This window comes from Lotus japonicus, chromosome 1, assembly GCF_012489685.1.
Source record: "Lotus japonicus ecotype B-129 chromosome 1, LjGifu_v1.2".
In the NCBI taxonomy this organism is placed as follows: domain Eukaryota; kingdom Viridiplantae; phylum Streptophyta; class Magnoliopsida; order Fabales; family Fabaceae; genus Lotus; species Lotus japonicus.
Window position 1 is genome coordinate 13040620 of NC_080041.1, and position 21750 is coordinate 13062369.

Here is a 21750-nt window from a genome sequence, read left to right on the forward strand (position 1 = left end):
AACTATTGTATCATCTTGTTTGGATCTTGAATCTTTATGTTCAAAATGCTAATTGGTTTGTAGCTTCCTAAATTTTAAGTTATTACTTATTAGTGTGTGTTCTGTGTTATTAGCTCAAACTCAATCCAAATATCACAAAGAAAATCAATATTCAGAAAAGAAATAGAAGGCAAAAGGACAACAAATTTAAACCTGGTCCGCTGCATTTTCAGTAAAAGCTAAATCTTCTTTCTTTTGAATTGCTCCATTTTTGCTGTTTCCATGCAAGGAGCAAACCTTGGTTTCTTACCAAACTTCTGCATCGACCAGTACCATATTCTGGCCAATTTGCACAGATGGTTTTGGCACCATTAGAGGGAAAAGGCGGGTATCAATTAATTTTCTGATCAAAGGAGGCAGTACTAGTTAGGGAGCATTGTTTCTTGCACAAGAACAAAACACACACAAACATTTTCTTGCGTTATCAAATATAGCTACTAGCTAGCTAGTAAAGTAAGATTGATATTTGCATTTCATCAGAAACTATTTAATATTTCAAAAATAAAATGAAGCTAGCGAAGGTGACAAGCGACAACTCCAACATTTCCTCTCTAATTTCTTGTAGCATGTAATTTGGTTTTGCACCTTTGCTCTTTGCTTTCTCTTTTGCCTCAGGAGGGAGAGGTTTGTTCCTTGGGTTTGTTTTTTCTAATGTCAAATCTTTCTCTTAAAAAAAAAAAAATTTAGAATATATATTTGAATCGTTTGTTTGTGTTTGAATTTATTGTATTTAGTCTGTCAGAAAAAAATATTGTATTAACGACCGTTAACTAGTTTTTACTAGATGTATAAATTAGGTTTTAAACTATTTATTTATTATATAGTTAAATGTGCTTGTGCAATACATAAAAGACTTACTAATTTAAATTAAAACCGCTCATGTAGTCAAGAGTTTGATCCTCATCTAGTGTGTGTATAGATAATGATTTGTTGGGAGATACGCAAATGTGATCTTAAAGTTTCGAGCGGATTAATGTTATTTGTTGTGGAAATACTTTAATGCAACCTAAAAAAGATGAGAGATCTAACCCACAAGTCAAGCGAGCTAGCCCCCAATTTCCTTTTTTTTTTCCTTTGAAAAAATGTTAACATTAGTAATTGAGACAATGGAATCTGGGTCAGATTTTTTTTTTAAAGTTAAAGATATACAATATATTATATAATAAAAAATGTTGAGAAACTACACCTCTCAACTGGTTAGATTTAGAGTTTGAATTTTAATTTTAGCATAAATTAAGTGAATGGTACAATGTGTTTGTATTATTTTAAATTATGTTGGATTTGACTTCCTTATGTAACAAATTTTTTTTTTTTTGGATTTAAATATTTCCTTTTGCACATTTAAGCTAAGTTATAACATTTAACATTTTCAAAAGAACATTCAAGACACTAAATTTGTTATAAGTGGATTATTTTTATAACATTCTCTCTAATTTTTTATTTTCCCCCTAAAATAAGCGTCTACGAACCATCCAACTCACGGCAAGTAGAAGCTAATTAGATAATTTATGACTCACTGAATTGCAAGTCAGACTTGTTCGACCTAGTTTTTCAACTCGTGACCGGTCACCCTATACGGGTGAGACTAGCTTCCTCTTGCCGTTAAGAAGTTTAACCACACACTTTCTTCATTTATTAATGTAATAATTTTTAACTTTTATGTTATGTTGTGATTGGACCAAAAAAACAAAACTCAATGTAAGGAGTTGCATCTAAGTGGTTTTTTTTTTAAATTGTACAAAAATAAGATGTAAGAGTGATTATTAAAGTTTTTTTTATAAGCCTACAAGTATTAATTAAAGTTGATAATTACTAAATGATATGATAAACCAGTTTTTTTCCTACAAAAAATATACTACGTTATATTAAAATAATTAAATTCTGACATGCAATGGAGTATTTATTTACTTACTACTACATAAATCATAATATATAAGAAAATAAAAATTTGTTAATTAAAAAAGTAGCACTTTGTGATCATTGGATTCCGATATTCGGGCCCATTGCTGCGTGGATCCATTATAAATAGTACTGAACCCTAGAAATTAGAGAAACCCATCACATTCTTCTTCTTCATTCTTCAACGCAATTTCTTACCACTTTCTCACTCTTTCATCAATGGCTGAGAAATCAACCATGTCTGAACCATTCGTCGGTGACAGTGGAGGAGTAGCACTGGAGAAGAAGTTGAACCAAGAAGAGGAACTCAGCCACGGCGCCGTCGTCGTCGGTGACAGTGAAGGAGTACTGGAGGAGAAGAAGAAGCAAGAAGAACAAGAGGATCAACTGAGCCACCGCGTCGTCGTCCACTCTCCTTCTCAACAGAAACTGAATCATCGTGATCTGCGGTATAAATTCTCTGATTTCATCTTTCTTTACCTGGATCTTGATTCTGGAATGGATTGATCCCTAATTAACTGCTATTTTTTGATAGTGCTGCTGTACCATACAAGACAAGACTCATGGAAGAAATCTTGAACACCGTTGGTGCTCTCAGCTTCGCCATTGCGCTCGGCATCGTAATCGGAGCGATTTTCGAGAACAAAACGATAGATGGAAACCTCTCTTTGTCTCTGGCGTTGTTCATCATCTCCACCACCCTTGCCTTTCTGATGGATCTCAAGAAACGCCACACTGCCATTTATATCAGTTCTTTCACCATCACCACTGCTCTTGGATGGGGGATTCTCGCCTTCGCTCTCATCGTGAACCACCGTAGCAGCAGCGGCTCCGCTTTCACTATTGGAGATCTGGAGATGTTCTTCCGCTCATGTATCATTGCTATCCCCCAATGGATTCTTAATGCTGCTTTTAATCTTGCTAATTAGAACAAGTTTGTTAGGGATTAAACAAATTAATTAAGCTTAATTGCTTAATTTCTGTAGGAAATGCTAGCTATCCTTTTGTTTTCCATGAATTAATGCAACCTTTGGTTTTCCATATTAGTAGTGCTACATATTACTATGTCATTTTCTTTATGGAAAAAAAATCATATGCAGATATTTACAGTTATTTCTTTGTTCATAAACATAAAGAAAATAAATTCTGTATTCAGAACTTCGAAGCATAGCATAGAAAACTAGTACTACTACTACTACTACTACCATATAATGAACATAATGTTAATTATGTGAAGTTTATGCTTGTTTTAGTTTTAGCATGCAACGTACATATCATGCATTGAGTTTATTCAATATAAGTAATGTAAAAACATAAAATGGACATACATTTTCTTTTAATTTTCAAATTTTCTCTCAATAAAATTCATTTTATTATTGTAACCAAAACACCATTCACACTCATGCACTTTGACCTTCTAGCTTTGGCCTTTGGTTTATGTTGAATTATAACATGATTAGCTATTAGCCATTCAAAATTAAAATAGTTGATTCATTAGATTTTTTGAATGAAGCTGCTCACATAAGAATTGCTCCGATTTATACAATTTAAAATCAGTCATACTGTTGTGGATGTAGAGTCGGTCAAACGGACCGACACAAATGTGTTATTAGGCCGATGCCCAATCATAAATTTCATGGCTTTTATTATGAGTCCCAACGCCGATGCTAAGTCAACATTGAATCATCGCCAATGTCAACGTAACTTTACTATCTAATTAGTAGCGATTTTTTTTAGTTACTAGTTCACCAACCATTGGTTCACTCGTGAGCATTGATCTCTATCATTCACAGCTGCACCATGAGGTATGAGCATCGCTACTATTCTTAATGTGATGTTTCATTTTCCGAAATCCACCATCACTAGGTCAGGCTTGCATGTTATCTATCCATTTGTTTATTTGCAGTTATATTGTAAAATAGGTTTATTGATTTTTATTGTTGTGAACCTTCGCGGGTTGATCCTCTAATCAAGCCCAATTCGGATCAAGCTCACCTCCGATTGAGTTTTTTTAAGTAGGCAAAATGAATTGTATTTAATACAATGGGTACTAGAACCCAACTTAATGATTTTATTATGAAAATGTTATGGCTGTAGTTTAATTTGGTTTCCTCCAAACTATTGTATCATCTTGTTTGGTGATCGGTGATTAGGTTCAAAATGCTAATTGGTACGTAGCGCAGCTCTTTCCTAAATTTTAAGTTAATTAATAGTGTGTGTATCTCAAAAGCTCAATCCAAATATCACAAATAAAATGAATATTTAGAAAAGAAAAAAGAAAGCAAAAGGACAGCAAAATTAAACCTGGTCCGCTGCAGTTTGAGTAAAAGCTAAATCTTCTTTCTTTTGAAATGCTCCATTTTTGCTGTTTCCATGCAAGGAGCAGCAAACCTTGGTTTCTCACCAAATTTCTGCATCGGCCAGTACCATATTCTGGCCAATTTGCACAGTTGGTTTTGGCACCATTAGAGGGAAAAGGCGGGTTTCAATTAATTTTCTGATCAAAGGATACAGTACTAGCTAGGGAGCTAGCATTGTTCCTTGCACAATAACAAAACACACACAATAAACATTTATTTATATAGGTCACACTCAAAGGAATAAATTACAATGTTATAACTATTAATTAATTAATATACTACCAAATAATGCATGTCTACTTAAACATGTTGGGGGAGGGGGGTGTATCTTTATGGGGCAGAGTAATGATATATACACACCTCATTTTTGAAACACTTCATTTCCACCTTTTTTTATTTTTATCTCTCTCATCTTATCATCTATCACATCTCATATTTTCTCTCTCTTACTTTTTATTTTCTTCCTATCTCTCTCACCATTCCACCTCTCCACCTCAAAAGAGAGGTGTGGATGAAACATTACTCTCATGTGACACTCACGTTACTACTTTCTGCTAGCTATCCAACTGCGTACTCTTTTGTGGGTTTTTATACTTATAGTGTGTATTCTATTTTTTTTTACAACAAAAAGACTTTATTGAAAGAGTGAACAAAACACAATGAGACCAAACCTCTCATTAAAATTTCAAACATGTAACATTTTTTTAGGAGCACACTTGGGAGAGAGCCTCATTAAAACATTGTCAGGTAAAACCAAATGAAAAAAAATCCTAGGCAAAAAAAAAGAGTACCACAATCACCAAAAGAGCTAAGGGTAATCTATGGCTCTAAGATCTATTGCCATCACTAATTAAAAAGAAAGTAATAGCATCGGTGTCATGCCTGATGATGCTGCACATTGACTCTAAAATAAATTTATTGTAATGTCTTTAATTTTGATTGTTGGATGAATCACAACACCTTTTTTTGGTTTTAGCAACAAGCAAAAAGTGTTGCCTAAAGTGCCTCATGAATTAGTTTGTGCATTTGCCATAAATGATTTATTTTAGGCAACACATTTTATAACAACACTAAATAAATGTTTTCAATATTGTAATAACATGGATCAATTATTACATGATAATTGTTGCACCTCCACAATAGGTTATATTTTCTCAAAGTTTTACCAGAAAGCACAAAAAGCTGTCCCAAAAGGAATAAGTAACGCTAGAACACATGAGACAGTCGACAAATGTTGTGTGAAAAAAAAACTATTACCTTTAGTGTCTATGGCTACATTTTTCAACAGTTGCGAAAAACAAAAAATGTTGTGGTAAATTTTGAATTTTATTGTTTTTTTTTTACATTAGAAAACATTTTTTTAGAAAACTGAATTATATATCATCAATAATAAGAAGGTATGCGAAGGGTCAAAAGAGTCCAGGAACCCCTTGCAGAAAAACAAAATTACAATGCTGAAGAGAAAAAAACGAAGGAAAAACAGCAACAAACACAAAAAAAAACAACAAGAACTTTTAAATTCTTTTTCCAATGATTAATCATGAACCTAAACAATTCATCAACTCATTTATGATCCAATGATTTTTAAAAAATTAACCAAATCCATTCACCACTCATGACTCATGTAATACTAAAATTCATCCAACTCCCCAATTAATGAACTTTTAATTGATGAATATTCAATCCATCTATTTTCTTATTAAGATTAATTTCTATGCACAGACGACTTTCTTTCTTTAGAAAACAAGAGATATTTAAAATATGAAGAAGATGGGAACATCGATCCACATAAAAAAGAGTAGGAAATTAAACAAGCCTTTGAGGAAAGTATCCTGGGCAAAATAATTAAAAGAGGATTAATTAATTTAACACAAAACTACATGTAGTATAAATGAAACCTACATGGCGTGAACGACATATTTATCCATATCCATATTAAATTCTAAAAAGGATGCATGCATTTTGTAATCATTTGTTTCTCACGCACTCATTCATCAATGGCTGAAAATTTCACCATGTCTGAACAACTCGTCGGTGACGGTGGAGTAGCACCTGAGAAGAAGAAGCAAGAAGGTCAGGAACAGAGCCACCGCGTTGTCGTCGGTAACAGTGGAGAAGGAGTGCTAGAGAAGAAGAAACAACAAGAACAAGAAGGTGAAGAGAGCCACCACGTCGTCGTCGGCGACAATGCAGGGAAGAAGAAGCAAGAAGAAGCTCATCAACAGAACACGAATCGTCCTCAGCGGTATAATCTGAATCTGATTCTCATTGATTGTTAACTATTTCTTGGATCTGGTTCGATAGATCCCTAATTGATTGCAATTTTGTCACAGTGCTGCTGTTGCTGCTCCTTTCAAGACCAGGCTCATGGACGAGATCTTCCAATTCATTGTTGCTGTCACCATCGTCATTGGCTTCTCTTTCGCTTTGGTTGCGCTTTATTCATGGGCGGACAAACACTTCAACGACGGAAGAGGCAACATCTCCGTGTACAGAATGGCGATGGAACTTTTATTTCGAGCTTCGATCTCTATGGTCCCTCTTTTCATTATTTCTGCTTATTTTCGTCTTAAATTTCCTGAGATTAGTTAGTTCGTTAATTTCACTCTCACTCTCGTTGTTATCTCTGCTTCGTCTTGTTCCTTTACTTCTCAAAATAATAAAGGGGGTTAGTGTAAGTTTCTAACAACATTGTAGATTATATTTTTTGCGAGTACTCTATGGTCTAAGACCTATGCATTTGTCATTAATGTCAACGCTAAAATTAAGTGATTTTTTTTTTATGTTTTGTGTCAGTTAAGCCGACGCTGAAGAGAAAAAAATTGTGTCAGTGTCATGACCAATGCTAAACATTAACTCTTAAATAATCTTTTCTTGTAGTGTCTTAATTTAGAAAATAGATGGGTGAAGGACATGGTTTTTTTTTCAAGAACAATCTATTAACTCAATGTTTTTTTTATTTATTTTTCAAGAACAAAGGAAGGTTTGAGAGCCAAGACGAGAAGCTTGTCGAACCAAACATTTCAAAATCAAGAAAGCAAATGACGAACCCACTGAATTGTTTCTCAGTCCCAGAAATAGGAAACATTTCGTTGTGCTCTTTTTTTTCAAGAACAATCTATTAACTCATTTATGATCCTTAATTTTTTTAGGATTAATTGCACTTTTGGTCCCCAACTTTGGCCTTCCTTCGAAAATTGTCCTCAAACTTCAAAATTAGCAAAAAAAACGTCCCAGAAGTTTACACCCAGCTGCAAAATTGGTTTTGCGTTAAATTATGTCTAAAAACTAACGTTTTCTAGTTAAAAAAATATTTTAAAAAAATATTTCTTAATCAAAACCATTAAATTAATTGGATCTGGGTTTCAACAATGAACCCACCATCACCAACCTCTGTTCACTCCACCACCATCACCCAAACCCCACCCACCACCATCACCACCACCGGCGAATGGCGGCAAAGTTGCCAGAGAAGAACTGAGGGTTGAAACCCAAAAGGCCGAAGGAATCAGCCGGAAAATCCATTTACAGGTGGCGGCGGCGGCGCAACGACTACTAGACTTGGGGGTTTTGTTGCGGACGGCGAGGGGAGTACGCTGGTGGTGGTGGTTCCTTCAGATGGCTCGTGGTTTGGCCGGGATCGGAAAGTGAAGGTCAGAGGAAGAAGAGAATGTGGTTTCACTCGTAAACGATGATGGATTTGATGGGATCCAAACTCAATTTCAGTGCTAGAATTGTGAATCACAAAATCGTTATGGCCCAGAAACTCAGAAAATTCAAAAACCCAAATGATCAAAACCACAAAAACTGAAAACCCCAATTCAGATTCTCCCTAAAACAGGTGCGAAAGTGGTTCCTTTTTGTTCACCATTGAAGCACCAAGCTTTTGGGCTATGAGAAAAAGAAGGGATTTCCATGTTACCTTACATCCACCAATCTTTCTTGCTCTGATGTAATTATTTGGGAAATACACAGGTTGATTTTTGGAAATCTTTCTTGCTCTGTTGTTTCTCGTGGTTTGCTATATATGGATGGACCTCTGTTTCTTTGCTCTTCTATCTGCACAGCTTGAGTTTGGTTTGGATTTTTTTTCTGGTTTGCTTTTGTTATTGTTGAATGATAAAAGAATGGTGAAGATGATAGTGAGTAAAATTTTCTTTCTGGTGTTAGATCTGAGGAAGAAAAGATAAATGAAGAATACTATTTTTTTCTCAATTTTATTTTTTCTTTATTTTTTAATTCATTTTTAACGGAATATTCTGTTAGTTTTTAGACAGAATTTAACGGAAAACCAATTTTGCAACCGGGTGTAAACTTCATGGATGTTTTTTGTTAATTTTGAAGTTTAGGGACAATTTTCACGAAAAGGGCAAAGTTGGGGACCAAAAGTGCAATTAAGCCTTTTTTTAAAGATAGTCAAATCCATCCATCACTACTAAAATTCATCCAACTCCCCCATTAATGAATTATTGATCGATGTATGAATATGAAAAGAGGATTAATTAACTCCAACGCTACACATTTTCAGATCATTGAGTGGGTCCTGATTGATATTCGTGCTTCTTCTTTTTTTTCTAAATTTTTTCCACAAATTAATAAGTGATTGTTTAGCGTAATAAATATCATGTTATAATAATAGATACTCCTGTTAAATATGCACCTTGTGCTTCAAAATATCGAAAGTAGCATGTTCCTTTTAAATTGACCAAATACTGCACTGAACTAACCACTTGCATACACATGACTAACCATAAAGCACAAGGTCCATATTTATCCTTGTATCCTATTAAAATCACATAGGGGGTGTAAAATCAGTTGAAAATTTCATTACAAGTAGAAAATTGAAATTCGTACCTCCTCTTAGAATTGGCACTCCATGTATTTTATAAAAAAACCCAAAATTGCCCCCTTGTTTTAACACCTGCTTTTTCCCGAGCCTTATAGCTCGGAATAAAAATGAATAGCAAAAAAAAACCGAGATTTTAAAGCTTGGAAACTTACCCAGAGTTATAGCTTGGAAAAGAATCGCACCAACAGCAGGAGCATTGGTGTTACATGTTGGAGATGAAGATATAGATGTAGATGGAGATGATGTTGGAGATCAAAGGGATGATATTGAACTAGAATATGAGGAATGCAAGGAGAGGATGATGGGAAAAATGTTGATGGTGTAATGGGTGAGGAAGATGAGAATGAGAGGGGTGGAGTGATGGTTTGTGAGTGAAGATGGAAGCGTGGAAGATGCAGGATGGAGAGTTGATTGGAGTTTGGTGGGGTGTTAAACGCGGGAGTTATGAAGAAGTTAAGGTAGTTATGAGGGAGTTATAATGTTGTTAGCATAGTTTGGTGGGGTGTTATAAAGCTTGGAAAATTTACGTTATTACCGAGGTATGAGGCTCGGAAAAAAGTTGTTTTTTAACGTAAGTAAGATAAATCCTCTTTTTTTTTGGAATGAACTTAAGATAAATATTGTTTTTTTCAAAGAAGATAAATATTGTCATATACACAGCGTATATATTTGGAATATATATTAATATTCACAATACCTTTAAATAGAGCTGTCAATATGGGTTTCAACCCGTGGGCCAGCTCAACCGGTTAGATTAAAGAGTCGGGTTGGATTGGTTAAATTCCAGCTCGAAAAGAACTTGGGTTAGTTCAACTCAGCTCGTTTAACCCGCGGGTTAGCTAGAAAATTGGAAATTTTTATTTCTTTAAATTTGACACACTTTTTGTGTTTTATTTATTGTTATTCTATTTATCTCATTTTAAACGTTACAGTAAAATAATTGTGTTATAAAATTCTATAAATTAAATTTTGTTACTATATTTCAAATGTGTCATAAAAATAAATTCATTCAAAGTGTTCGGCTACAAGAAATCAACCCTGGTTTGTAACCCCCACGAAGCATGAGTGTTTGAGTGCTTGCCACTATTGGAGTGTTCACCAATCAATTTTGTAACTTTATAAAAATTATGTTGCAATAGATAGATATCAACTAATTAATAATCATCGATACATAGTACATAGGTTGTAACGACAATTCGTATTGTTTGCCAATATTTTTAAGAGTAAGCAAAAGGTAGTGTTTGTCAACTATTGCAAAGAATGCACCATCGGACATAGACATTTGAAATTGAGACAATTGAGATTGATGGGAAACAAATACTAGTTCATCAGGTATAAAATTTGTGTTATGCCGGTGTTTCCATCATTGAAGGAGAAAGGATATGAAGAAAGGATGTATTCTTACACATCATAGTGGCATAAGTGTAGTCACACTAACAAATAAAAACCAGGTAATATATATCACTATACAAAAAGATCAACAAATTCGTTGCAGTTAGTCCTAATCAAACACACACGATCAAAGTAAACATCGCCAACATTATGCAATCATGCATGAAGAATAAATAAGTACATGGTCAGTCGTTGTACATATATATACAATCCACAGTTCATCTAAAATTACCTGTTGAATTATCTGTCTTTATAAATCTAATGGAAGATGTGCATCTTCCAACACTTTGGTCCGATGACTATTCATGGGATGCAACACCCATTTACAAACCAATTCACGACGAATTTGATTGATGTCAACATGAATATGCAATTATTACTTAATATATGTTTGAATGTAGAATAAAAGTAAGGCTTATTACTAAATTTGAATGTAGAATAAAAAAGGCTAATTATAAACAAAATAATAGTAATAACCTAACCTCAGAGTAATTTGGCATTGTCATACCACCCCTTTACAGGTTTCGAACAACAGCAAATGAATTCATCATATAGAAGTGCAGAGATAATTCCTACACAGTAGAACTGTAAGACCCAAGATTTTAAAATTAAATAAATAAATAATTTCCAACTCACGCATAGGATTTTGTGTAAGCGTGAGAGGAACTTGACTCGTGTTTAATGTTTGGATTAGCGTTATGAAGAAGAAAGTTCAGTAAATGGTTAAGAATAGTTATATAGTCGCTATAGGCTATAGCACGAGTTTCATTCACTTCCGTCTTAGGGAGAAAACGTTAGTAAAGAGCTAATCTGCTCTTAAAGCACTGAAGAAACGATATTCAAAAATATCCAGAGGAATAAAAAATTTCTTTTATTCCTTTCCACGACAAGTGTTTCGACACGAAACCCTGGAATGTACGAATGATCGATTTCGGTTCTCGGAAGTTTGCCGAAACTGAATCCCTGATAGCTCAAGAACCTTAAAGTAACCTGTTGATGAAGACTTTTTCTATTCGGAGCTTCAAACGAAGATTCCACACGCGCAAACCCATTTCTTTCGATGTTTCCAATCTTTCTTCAGAAGGAAGTTTTCTCATCCGACATCCACTGCAAAAAGAAACTTTTCGGGTTAAATCGATTAACACCGTTAGTGAATCGTTTGCTTAAATTCCAAGAAACCTGTTTCGAGTTCTGAAATTCTGTCGCCGGATTCTATCTTATAATTCACAGAGGAATGTGCAGGAAAAATCGGAATCGCGAAATATTCATTTTCCCGCGTTTTCCATTTTCTATAAATAGCTTGAAAAAAAAAACATCACCACCAACACACACACGACCGAGAGCTTGAGGGGGAAGGAGAGGAGAATTGATTTTTGCCGATTCTTGTCTGATCGTCGCTCTGTTCGTTGCTACGCGTAGACCTCGAGGTATTGATGCTTTTCCTTACCTCTGATCGTAAATTTTGTCGCTTTTCTCTATGTCTTTCTGTGCTCAAAGTTTTGAGCTTTTTGTAAAACTGTCCGAATAACTTGATTTCGCTATCTAAACTTATTCCCTGCATGCCCAAGAGCATGTTTAGCGGATTACATTTCGCCGAATCTCGCCGAATCGCCGCAGAACTTCAATTCTGCTCAAAAACCCATTTTTATGTTGAGGTTCCGCTTTTTGAATCAAAAACTCTCGACTGAGCTTAGTGTCAGTAGGATTAGTTGTCATAAACATCGGGGGTATCGACCTCATCCAATTTATTTTTCGAAATTCCGACTTTGAGTTTCTGAGCTAAAAATATTGACCAAAATACCCCTAGTCGCATTTCGAATTCTAAAATTTTTATGAGACTTTCCCTGGCCTAGATATCGCCTAAGAATACCTAGGAATTAATTTAGATAGAAGAAAAAGTTCGGGAAACTCTATTTTGAGAAGTGGCCGAAACTTAGTGTTATAGTACCTTGTCCAAAAATAATTTTTGGGTCAGTATGGCGTAGCTCTTTCGATTGTCGAAATTTTGGCTTTGGTTTCGTGTCATTCCGAGTTCTGTAGCTCAAGTTATGCGCGTTTTAGCAAATGAAGTTATGTTGTCAATTCGTGCCTAAATAGGAACTCTGAAGCTTTAAAAGCTTTCTTTCCTGTTTCGATTAGTGTTATTAGATTGATTACTTCTAGTAGGTCTTGTGTTGATGATTGTGTTTCCTTGTTCTAGGTTCGCAATTTCAATGCACAACTTCTACTCACGAAGGTAAGGGTAACTCAGTTTTAGCGCGTCTTTGAGTCTTGCCTGTATTTATCGCACTGCCTGCGTTTGAGATGAAGATGTTTATATTGATTGACATTGGATTATGATTATTATGCTGAACTGGGAAAATGTTTTCTAGAGGCTTCGGCCAAGTGAACTTATTGGGACGTGTGTCTCCGTTTTCTGAGAGGCTTCGGCCGTTTACTGGTTTCTGTCATTGAACTGAGTTGTTATGCAATTGAGTTGATTTATGTTCGTTGATAATAGGAATAACATGTGGTTACTCTGAATTGATCATTTGCTGGGCATTGTTGTTGACTGACTTAGCATATAGGCTTTGGTCCTTAAGTGGCAATGAGGTGGGTGTGGTCCCGCGTGATTGTCCCGTCTTTCGAGGCGTTATAAAGTGACAATGAGGTGGGTGTGGTCCCACGGGATTGTCCCATCTTTAGAGATGTTCTAAAGTGGCGATGAGGTGCGTGTGGTCCCACGCGATTGTCCCGTCCGTAGTGGCGCTAAGTGGCGATGAGGTGGTTGTTGTCCCGTCTTGTGAGACGATATTGATCGATCCATTTTGGTAGAAGCATATAGTCGCATTATAGGACACTAACATTCGATGATACTGCTTTTTGATTTGATGTTATATTGTTCAATGAATCGTGCGCATGTTTATTCTGAATCTTACTTATGGTATTGTAAACTATTATTACTGTATATTGGGAAACAGGTTATTTAAATAAAGTTATGATGTGTTTCCAACCCTATGGTATTTAGTCATTTTCAAAAAAAAAACACCCTTGGATTTTAGGGATTGCAGAATAGTCCTTAGACTTTGTTAGGTTACTTAATGTGATTCCTCAGTTGAGAAATTGAGGCGTTACAAGAACAAACTCCTAAAGGCTAAAGGCTCAAGTCCACAGACAATTCCTACATTCTTATCTTTAATACTCCATCCCAATGATGATAGATCAATGAGTTATCAGCTAAACTTGCATGAAACTAACGAAAATATTTATCAATAACCAAGATGAAGAATAATCCCTTATTCTCAGCATGCAATGTTATCAGCTACAATTGGTGGAACAAAGCTGCAATTTCCAAGAGTTTGCTCAAAGATATGTCCCACTCTTAGCAACTCTCCCTCCAATTAAATTCCCAGCCATAGAATTCAGTGTAAAAAATGTAGTCCTGCACATTATCTCATGCAAAACTAGTAAGAAAATGCATACCACATATTATTTTTTGTTTTAGTTAAAACACAGTAAAACAAACTCCTAATGGCTAAAGGCTCAAGTCCAGAGAAAATTCCTACATTCTTATCTTTAATACTCCATCCCAATGATGATAGATCAATGATCAAACTCCACACAGTCGGAAGACTACGAAAGCACGACAGTTTCAACAAACTGAAAAGCAGATTAGTAGTATACCTAAAGAGCTTAATAAAACTCCAAACACCATAGTTACACACTAAACTTCTAAACAACAAAAATGGTACCTTTGCCTTTCTAATAAATCCAAATTTCTACTAGATTTTTTTTCTCTCTAACTAACCCAACAAAAAAAAGGACTTGAGTTCTTTTTATGAAATATCTCAATGATAAAGCTAGTAAATCCCGCCTTGCTCAATCAAGCAAAATCAATTCCAATTATCACATGAAAGCACTATGAGATCCCCAAACCCACCATATCCCCGATTAGATTATGAGAAACATGAAAATTCAAAGTTATATTTTGGTGAAAATTCAAAAAAAAAATCATGTAAAAAAGTGTATGGCACCTAGGCAAAACAATGAAGATTTAAAAACAAATTGAGCCAAATTATCACAAAGCAATGACTATTGAGGTACTTCAACATTTCAATCTCAGATGATTTGACTATTCAAAGAGAAAATTGATAAATTTTCTTCAGGCTACAAAGTGAAGGTTACACAACATTCAATAATGATTATCTAGGTATGCAAATTTCCTGAACGAAAAGGGACACCCACAGAACCCACGCAGAGGACCCCGCAGAACCCACACGATCTCCCTTTCGAGAGAGAGGAGAAGGAACCTGCAATTCAAACCAGCATGTAAGTGGAGGGGCTGGCGCCGACCATCAGAGAAGGAGAGGAAGCTAGAGGCGTGAAGCGTACCTTGTTCGCGAGAGAGAAGAAGAACCCGAACGTGAAGAATTGAACCAGCGAGTGGTGGAGGGGCCGTCGCCGGCGATCGGAGAAGAAGAGGAAGCCAGAGGAAGGCTCGGAAGAAACACAGAGCCTGAAGAATTGAAATCCCTAATTTTGAGTTTCAATTCCCGCTGAAATTCCCCCAAATTTCTACCCTTCCTCTAAATTATACATTGAGTCCCTCAAGTTTTACAATATATTTCCAGCCTCTCCACTCACTAGCTGACGAGGCACCCATGCCACATGTAAACGGTGTTTCAAGGTGTTTTACTGTATCGGTGTTCAAGAATCATTATTGGGAAAATAAATTGTTATTAAACGGTGTTTCAAGGATGCCTCCGCCTCACAGCGCTGGAGCTGCTGTTGCTACCACTGTCGTCGCTGCTGTCGATGGAATGCCTCCGATTTGATTTTCACATCACTTGTACCACATAGCTAGCGAGCTAGAAATCTTGCCAATGTTGCTAAAAATAGACTTGAGTAATATCAAAATTGATTGGGTTAAGAAGAATGACTGAATGTTAAAAGCAACAATGGTTAAGTAGCGTGCATGGAGAAGATGATAACTTACAGATTGGGTGGATTAAAAAATTACTTGATGTTTTTGGTGAGTTGAAAATTAAGGAAGATGCTCATGTTTCAGTTAAAAAAAAAACTAATGCGCCTAATGCTACAACAGCTACATAATTTTCAAGCCGTTCCCAGATGTTCCCACAAACTAAACCTGGTTCAAAAGTTTTAATCAAATTCGCCTATGCAATTAATTTTGTCTTGATGATGGTTGTCATTTTGGTTTTGGCTATAAATTAAACGAAAAAACTACCGGCTAGTACTGCCTCCTTTGACCAGAAATTAATTGAAACAACCTTTAATCAATTTTTCTCTCATAGGGTAATTAAAATTTTTTTTTTACCATTCAACATTTATTTTATGACTTTGTACTACTAAAGACCAAAAAATATTTAGCTCACAAATTAAAAAGGTTTATTTGTAAATTAATTCCAACACATAAAGAGCATATCATGAATAAATTAAATATACTAAAAATTAAACACATTACTCATTTTCCTAAAAAAAATATTGTTAATGTGCATACCACATTTGAACATGGTAATGTACACAATAGAACTACCTCTACTTTATACCTATATATATTTCATTATCATTCTATTTTGTCCACTCATGATATCCTTGTTTATTAAGCAAAATGCATTCAGTATTTTCATCATGATAGCATGTATGCTAAAGTATTGACTATGTTTTTAGTCTAATTAAAAGAAGTATTAAAATAAAATTCAAATGTTAACAAATGTTAACATAAGATGAAATAAAAAAATGTGTAGGATGTTAAATGATAGAGATTGTATTTCCATTGTTTACCCTATGTTGTATAATGTTATATGATTAGTAAAATAAATTTTAATTTAATGAATTCTAATTTTATCAACGTTGTGCATGAAACATTAATTAAATTAAAAATATCCAACGGGTGTCGGTCATAGTGGTAAAAGTGGTGTTTGAAACCCTAAGTTGAGATTTCGATTCATACGAGCCGTGCTCTTGGGAAGACTTTTCGCCTTCATAATACCCGGATCAGAATTGCGAGAGCAATTTAACAAACCAAAAAAATTAAATTTAGAATATATCATATAATTACAACAAGGCTTAAAAACATTTTTGGTCCCCCATTTGTGTAGTTTTGATCTTAAAACTTTGAAAATTGCATTTTTAGTCTCACATGTTTAACCCTGTTAGAAATTTTAGTTTTACGTACAATTCTGTCAAACAGAAACAGTTTAAGAAAATCGGGATAAAATAATTAATTAAAAATTTAATAAAATTGAAATGCACAACTTTCATAGAGTTCTTCATCATCTTATTCTAAGATCTTCATCATCTTTCACAACAAAATCATAATCCAAATACTTTATTTCTATTCTTTTTTCAAGCTCTAAAATGAGAGCTACTAGCAGCTGCCCACACCCCACTTTTATTTTCACTAGTAATCCAAGGCCTCCATCAAGAAGCACAAAGAGAAGCCCCCTCTCACCAAACCCATCTCCACATTCTCTTCAAGGCATGAGAAAGATTGGCACTTTGGTGCAGTGGGTTCGAGTTTTTGAAACCTGAATATGAATCAGAGAGAAATAGAAAGAGAGAGAGACAGAAGAAAAGATAAGGAAAAATAAAATGTTGCGGAGAGAACTAAAGGATTGCAGGGGAAGCAAGAATACCATATCTGATGAGTGGCAAAGTTGTATTTAGTTGAGTTGTTGAAGTGTGAACGTAATATATCGCGTTTCAGAATTCGAACCCCTATATATCACGCAGGCAATATACAAGGAAGCTTACCACTAGGCTAGCCAACCATTTTGGTAGCATTTATACAATCTATTATATATATATATACATATATATATATATATAATTATATATATAAACTAAAAATGTAATAATTAGTAATAATAAAACTATAAAATCTTTTGGGGCGTAAGAATTAAAAAGCTAGCTTTCAATATGTGGTGAGTTAGCTTGATTTAAATTACTAAAATAAGCTACTAAATCATGAATTGCTTGTAAAATAACAAAATTAACCATGAAAAAAGTAACAAAAAGCAGTATTGATTAAAATATAACACAAAACCCAATCGAAAATATATTTTAAAAAAATATTATTATTATTCATAAATCATTGCAAACATATAAAACATCATCATATAAAATAACTAAAACCATAGTTTTAAAAGTGACAATATTTACTTGTGGCATTTATTTTAATGTATATCATATTTAATAACAATAATTTAAAACATGTTATTTGTGTGCTTTTTACTATTATAAAAGCGTAGAACATATTTTTATTCAATATTTTAACACCACTAAGTCCTTATTCCGTAGCCATCTGTTTCAATTCTTAAAGTCTCTACTTAAGAAGTTCTATATAACACATGTGCAACTATTTCTAAAAATAAATGTCATTTACTAAGAATTTATTGTCAAAATTTGAAAAATAACACATAAACTTGATGAAATGGAGGTAAGGAACTTGATCTAAGTCTTACCCTAATTAGGAATTCCTTGGCATGTCTTCTTGTCCTTTCTTTTAAGACAAATTAAAGAATATGAATACCAAGCTTTGGTGTTGTAAAAATTGACAAAATTGACAATTATATAGTTAGCCTAAACTTGAAATTGGATATATACAAGTTGTTTTATGTGGATATATCATTTGTTAGCTTATGATGTAATAACACCTTAGTAGTTGAATTTTGTTTTAAACTTGTTTATTCGCTTTCTGTTGTGATTAAAATGTAAAACTGATGTTTTTTTTATGATGTTTAAAACTTTTTTTTTGAAAGTTAAAAATATATATTATATAAATAATAAATGTTGAGAAACAACATCTCTCAACATGAGTACAGTAACCTAGCCAACATATATAACATCGGGCAAAATTCAACTTATATAGCAAAAACCTCCCAAAGAACCCAAGCGCACAAGAATGTGCTAAAAACCTAGCAAAAACCTCAAGCGACCACTCCTCTTATACGATCTTCTTAAAAGTCGAAAAACGGCGAAAAATTTAACCAAAGGAAACAACCAAGCAGCTCGACACCTGCAACAAAGACCAAAACAAAAGAGCAGGCCAAAAGCCCCAACAAATAAAACCAAAGCACGCTATAGAGCTGACACCTAAGAAAAGGAATACAAGAAAGACAATAATGCTTGCACTACTCCAAAGACAGCCTCCCGACTCGTAGCATTGGCACAAAAGCGGACCCCACATCCAAAACTGTGCAACAACGAGCAATCTACACAGAATAAGCCACACGTGAACCATCCAACCACAACATCCCCACCAGCTCCCATCGACACAAGCCTAACCACAACCAGTGAATCCCACAACCACCATCGCAAGAAAACCTCAGAGCAAAACCCTGAAAACCCAAACCCACATAGTTCAAGGTACAAGTATAGACCTAAAACAAAAATCCATATACTCCCACAATTGGTCATGGGAATGCATTAAATCATTCCTAAAACACTGCAACCCAACAACAAAAATCCTTCAAAGAATCACTATACCCTCCCAATAATCCAAGAGCTATTAGAACATAGAGACTCAAAACAGGGGACCCAATCCAATATATTGCATCATGAGCAATACAGCCAGCAAGCCAAACACAAATGCAAGCAACATTCAGACCTTGGAAAGAGTATGCGCTACTTTATCCTCACAAAATCATTTGATTCTTTTAAGAGCTGTCTTTGAAGAGGTGGACCAAGAAATTTCGAAATTACAACCATTAATTAAACACTAACCTCCATTGTATATACCTTGAAAGCCAATTCCATACGCGAATAACAAATAACACAACTTAAAGGATTGAAAAGCGAGTTTCCAACACGGTGTTGGTAGGACGAAGTTGTGACACTTGCGGTAGGTGAGACGCTGGACCAACTCCCCTATTAGACGAGCGGGCTTGGACGACGACGCAACGGACGCGAGAGACACGAGCGGCGGCCGGAACAACAACGAAAACGAACCGAAAGAAGACGGCGGGCTTGGAAGCAGAGCCGTAGAGACCACAAGGCCAGATAGGCCTGGGCCTTAGGCCCCCAGAATTTTTTTTTTCTTAAGTAGCCCTAAGACTTTAGTTTTTTTTTTTTTTTGAAACTAAGCCTTTAGTTCAATTGACAATGTTTGTACTCCTCAATCTGTTTTTTTCTAGAAAAGTCATAAAGCCAACCCTCAAGACAATTAATAAAGAGTTAAAGACCATTGACTCTTAACAAAAAAAAAAGACCATTGCTATGACGTCCCAAAGAAAAAATTACCGTTGCTCTAATCATTAATTCATATTAAGTCAAGGTACATTGTATGAAACATTGCTATGACCCAAAAAAAAAGACCATCAACGGTAATAGTAATAAATGGAGAGTAACGGCTAATAAAATAAAATTGCATATATATAGCATGGTTAAGTTTGTTGTTTTACTCATTCTTTGATTCATAGTTCAGCGACCGAAAAAAAAAAACTCATTCTTTGATTGATTTTCTCTCAAACAAAAATATTAACATTATTTCTACACTGAAGTAGATTATCAAAGGGGATATTTGATATCAAAGTGTTGCAGAATCTCATTGTTCCATTTCTTGGCTTCTTGCTTTCCAGGTTCTATTGTTCATCATTTTTTATTTAGTTGTGGTATTATTTTGTTTGCATTTCTTTTATTTGTACTTTTCTATTTTTATTCTTTGCAAGAGAAATGTCAAATAGAAAGTATGAATCTGGTTTTGAAAAATTGAAAAAAAACTGAAAACTTGAAAAACTAATAGAATCTCAACGTGGTGCCCTTGATAAATTTGTTACTATTCATAAAAATAATGTAGAAACAAGTTTAAGAGGTGAAAACATGATAGAACAACCTATATATAATGCCGACAACACAAATAGTCATAATTCCAATCAAGAATCAGGTGAAGACAATATTTTAAACGAAAATAGTTTGATAGAAGAGAATGTTGAGCCTCATAACACTTCTAGTGAAGTTCCTACAGATATTTATGATCCTGGACTATGGAATAATATTGATGAAAAATTTAGAGATTTAATAGTAGAAAAAGGTCCTATCAGACATGATAATTTTCAATATCCAAAAGATAAAAATAATAGATATTTCTATTCATCTTTTTATCAACGACAATTGTCAAATGGAGAAAAACATGATAGAAAATGGCTAATTTATTCTAAAGGTTTAGACAAAGTATATTGCTTTTGTTGTAAGTTATTTGGTTCAACAAGTGTTAGTCAACTAGTAAATGATGGAACTAAAGATTGGAAGAATCTTGGTTCAAAGCTTAAGAGTCATGAAACAAGTCATGAACATGTAATTAATATGACCAAGTGGATTGAACTAGAAAAGAGATTGAGAAGTAAACAAATTAAACAATTGATAAGCATTTGCAAGAACAAATTAATAAAGAAAAGGAACATTGGGAAAAAGTTCTACTTAGGATTATAGCTATAATCAAACATCTTTCCAAAAGCAATCTTGCTTTTTGTGGAACAAATGAAAAGATATATGAAAAAAGTAATGGTAATTTTTTGAGTTTGAATGAGATGCTTGCGGAATTTGATCCAATTATGCAAGAACATGTTAGGCGCATACAAAATAATGAAATTCTCAATCATTTCTTGAGTAGTACCATACAAAATGAACTTATAGAAATATTAGCCCTCCAGGTAAAAAAATTAATCATAAAAAAAGTTAAAGATGCAAAGTATTTTTCTGTTATTCTTGATTGTACTCCTGATGTAAGTCATCAAGAACAAATGACTCTAATTTTGAGATGTGTTGATACTTCCAAATTTCCAATTAAAATAGAGGAGTATTTTTTAGAATTTTTAAAAGTTGATGATACATCAGGAAAATGTCTCTTTAATGAGCTTGTTAATGTTTTAAAAAATAACAACCTTAATGTTGATGATATAAGGGGACAAGGTTATGATAATGGTTCCAATATGAAGGTTCATCAAGGAGTGCAAAAAAGATTATTAGACATAAATCCTAGGTCATTTTATACATCATGTGGGTGTCATAACTTAAATTTAGTTTTATGTGATATGGCTAATTCGTCTCCTAGAGCTATTTCTTTTTTTTGAGTTATATAACGTATTTATTCTTTGTTTGCTTCATCCACCAAACGTGTTTTGCAAGATAATTTATCTAAATTTTCTATTAAACCATTATCTCAAACTCGTTGGGAAAGTAGAATAGAAAGTCTCAAAGCTATTAAGTTTC

General features: G+C 34.2%; 1 protein-coding gene across 1 annotated transcript; it reads left to right on the plus strand.

The window, feature by feature from the left end:
* The first annotated feature begins 2108 nt into the window (after nt 1-2108).
* Nucleotides 2109-3023, plus strand: LOC130731616 (uncharacterized). The gene is made up of 2 exons (XM_057583893.1): nt 2109-2387; nt 2498-3023. The coding sequence occupies exons 1-2, from the start codon at nt 2158-2160 to the stop codon at nt 2865-2867; spliced, it is 600 nt and encodes a 199-aa protein (XP_057439876.1). The 5' UTR covers nt 2109-2157; the 3' UTR covers nt 2868-3023.
* The last annotated feature ends 18727 nt before the right edge of the window (nt 3024-21750 follow it).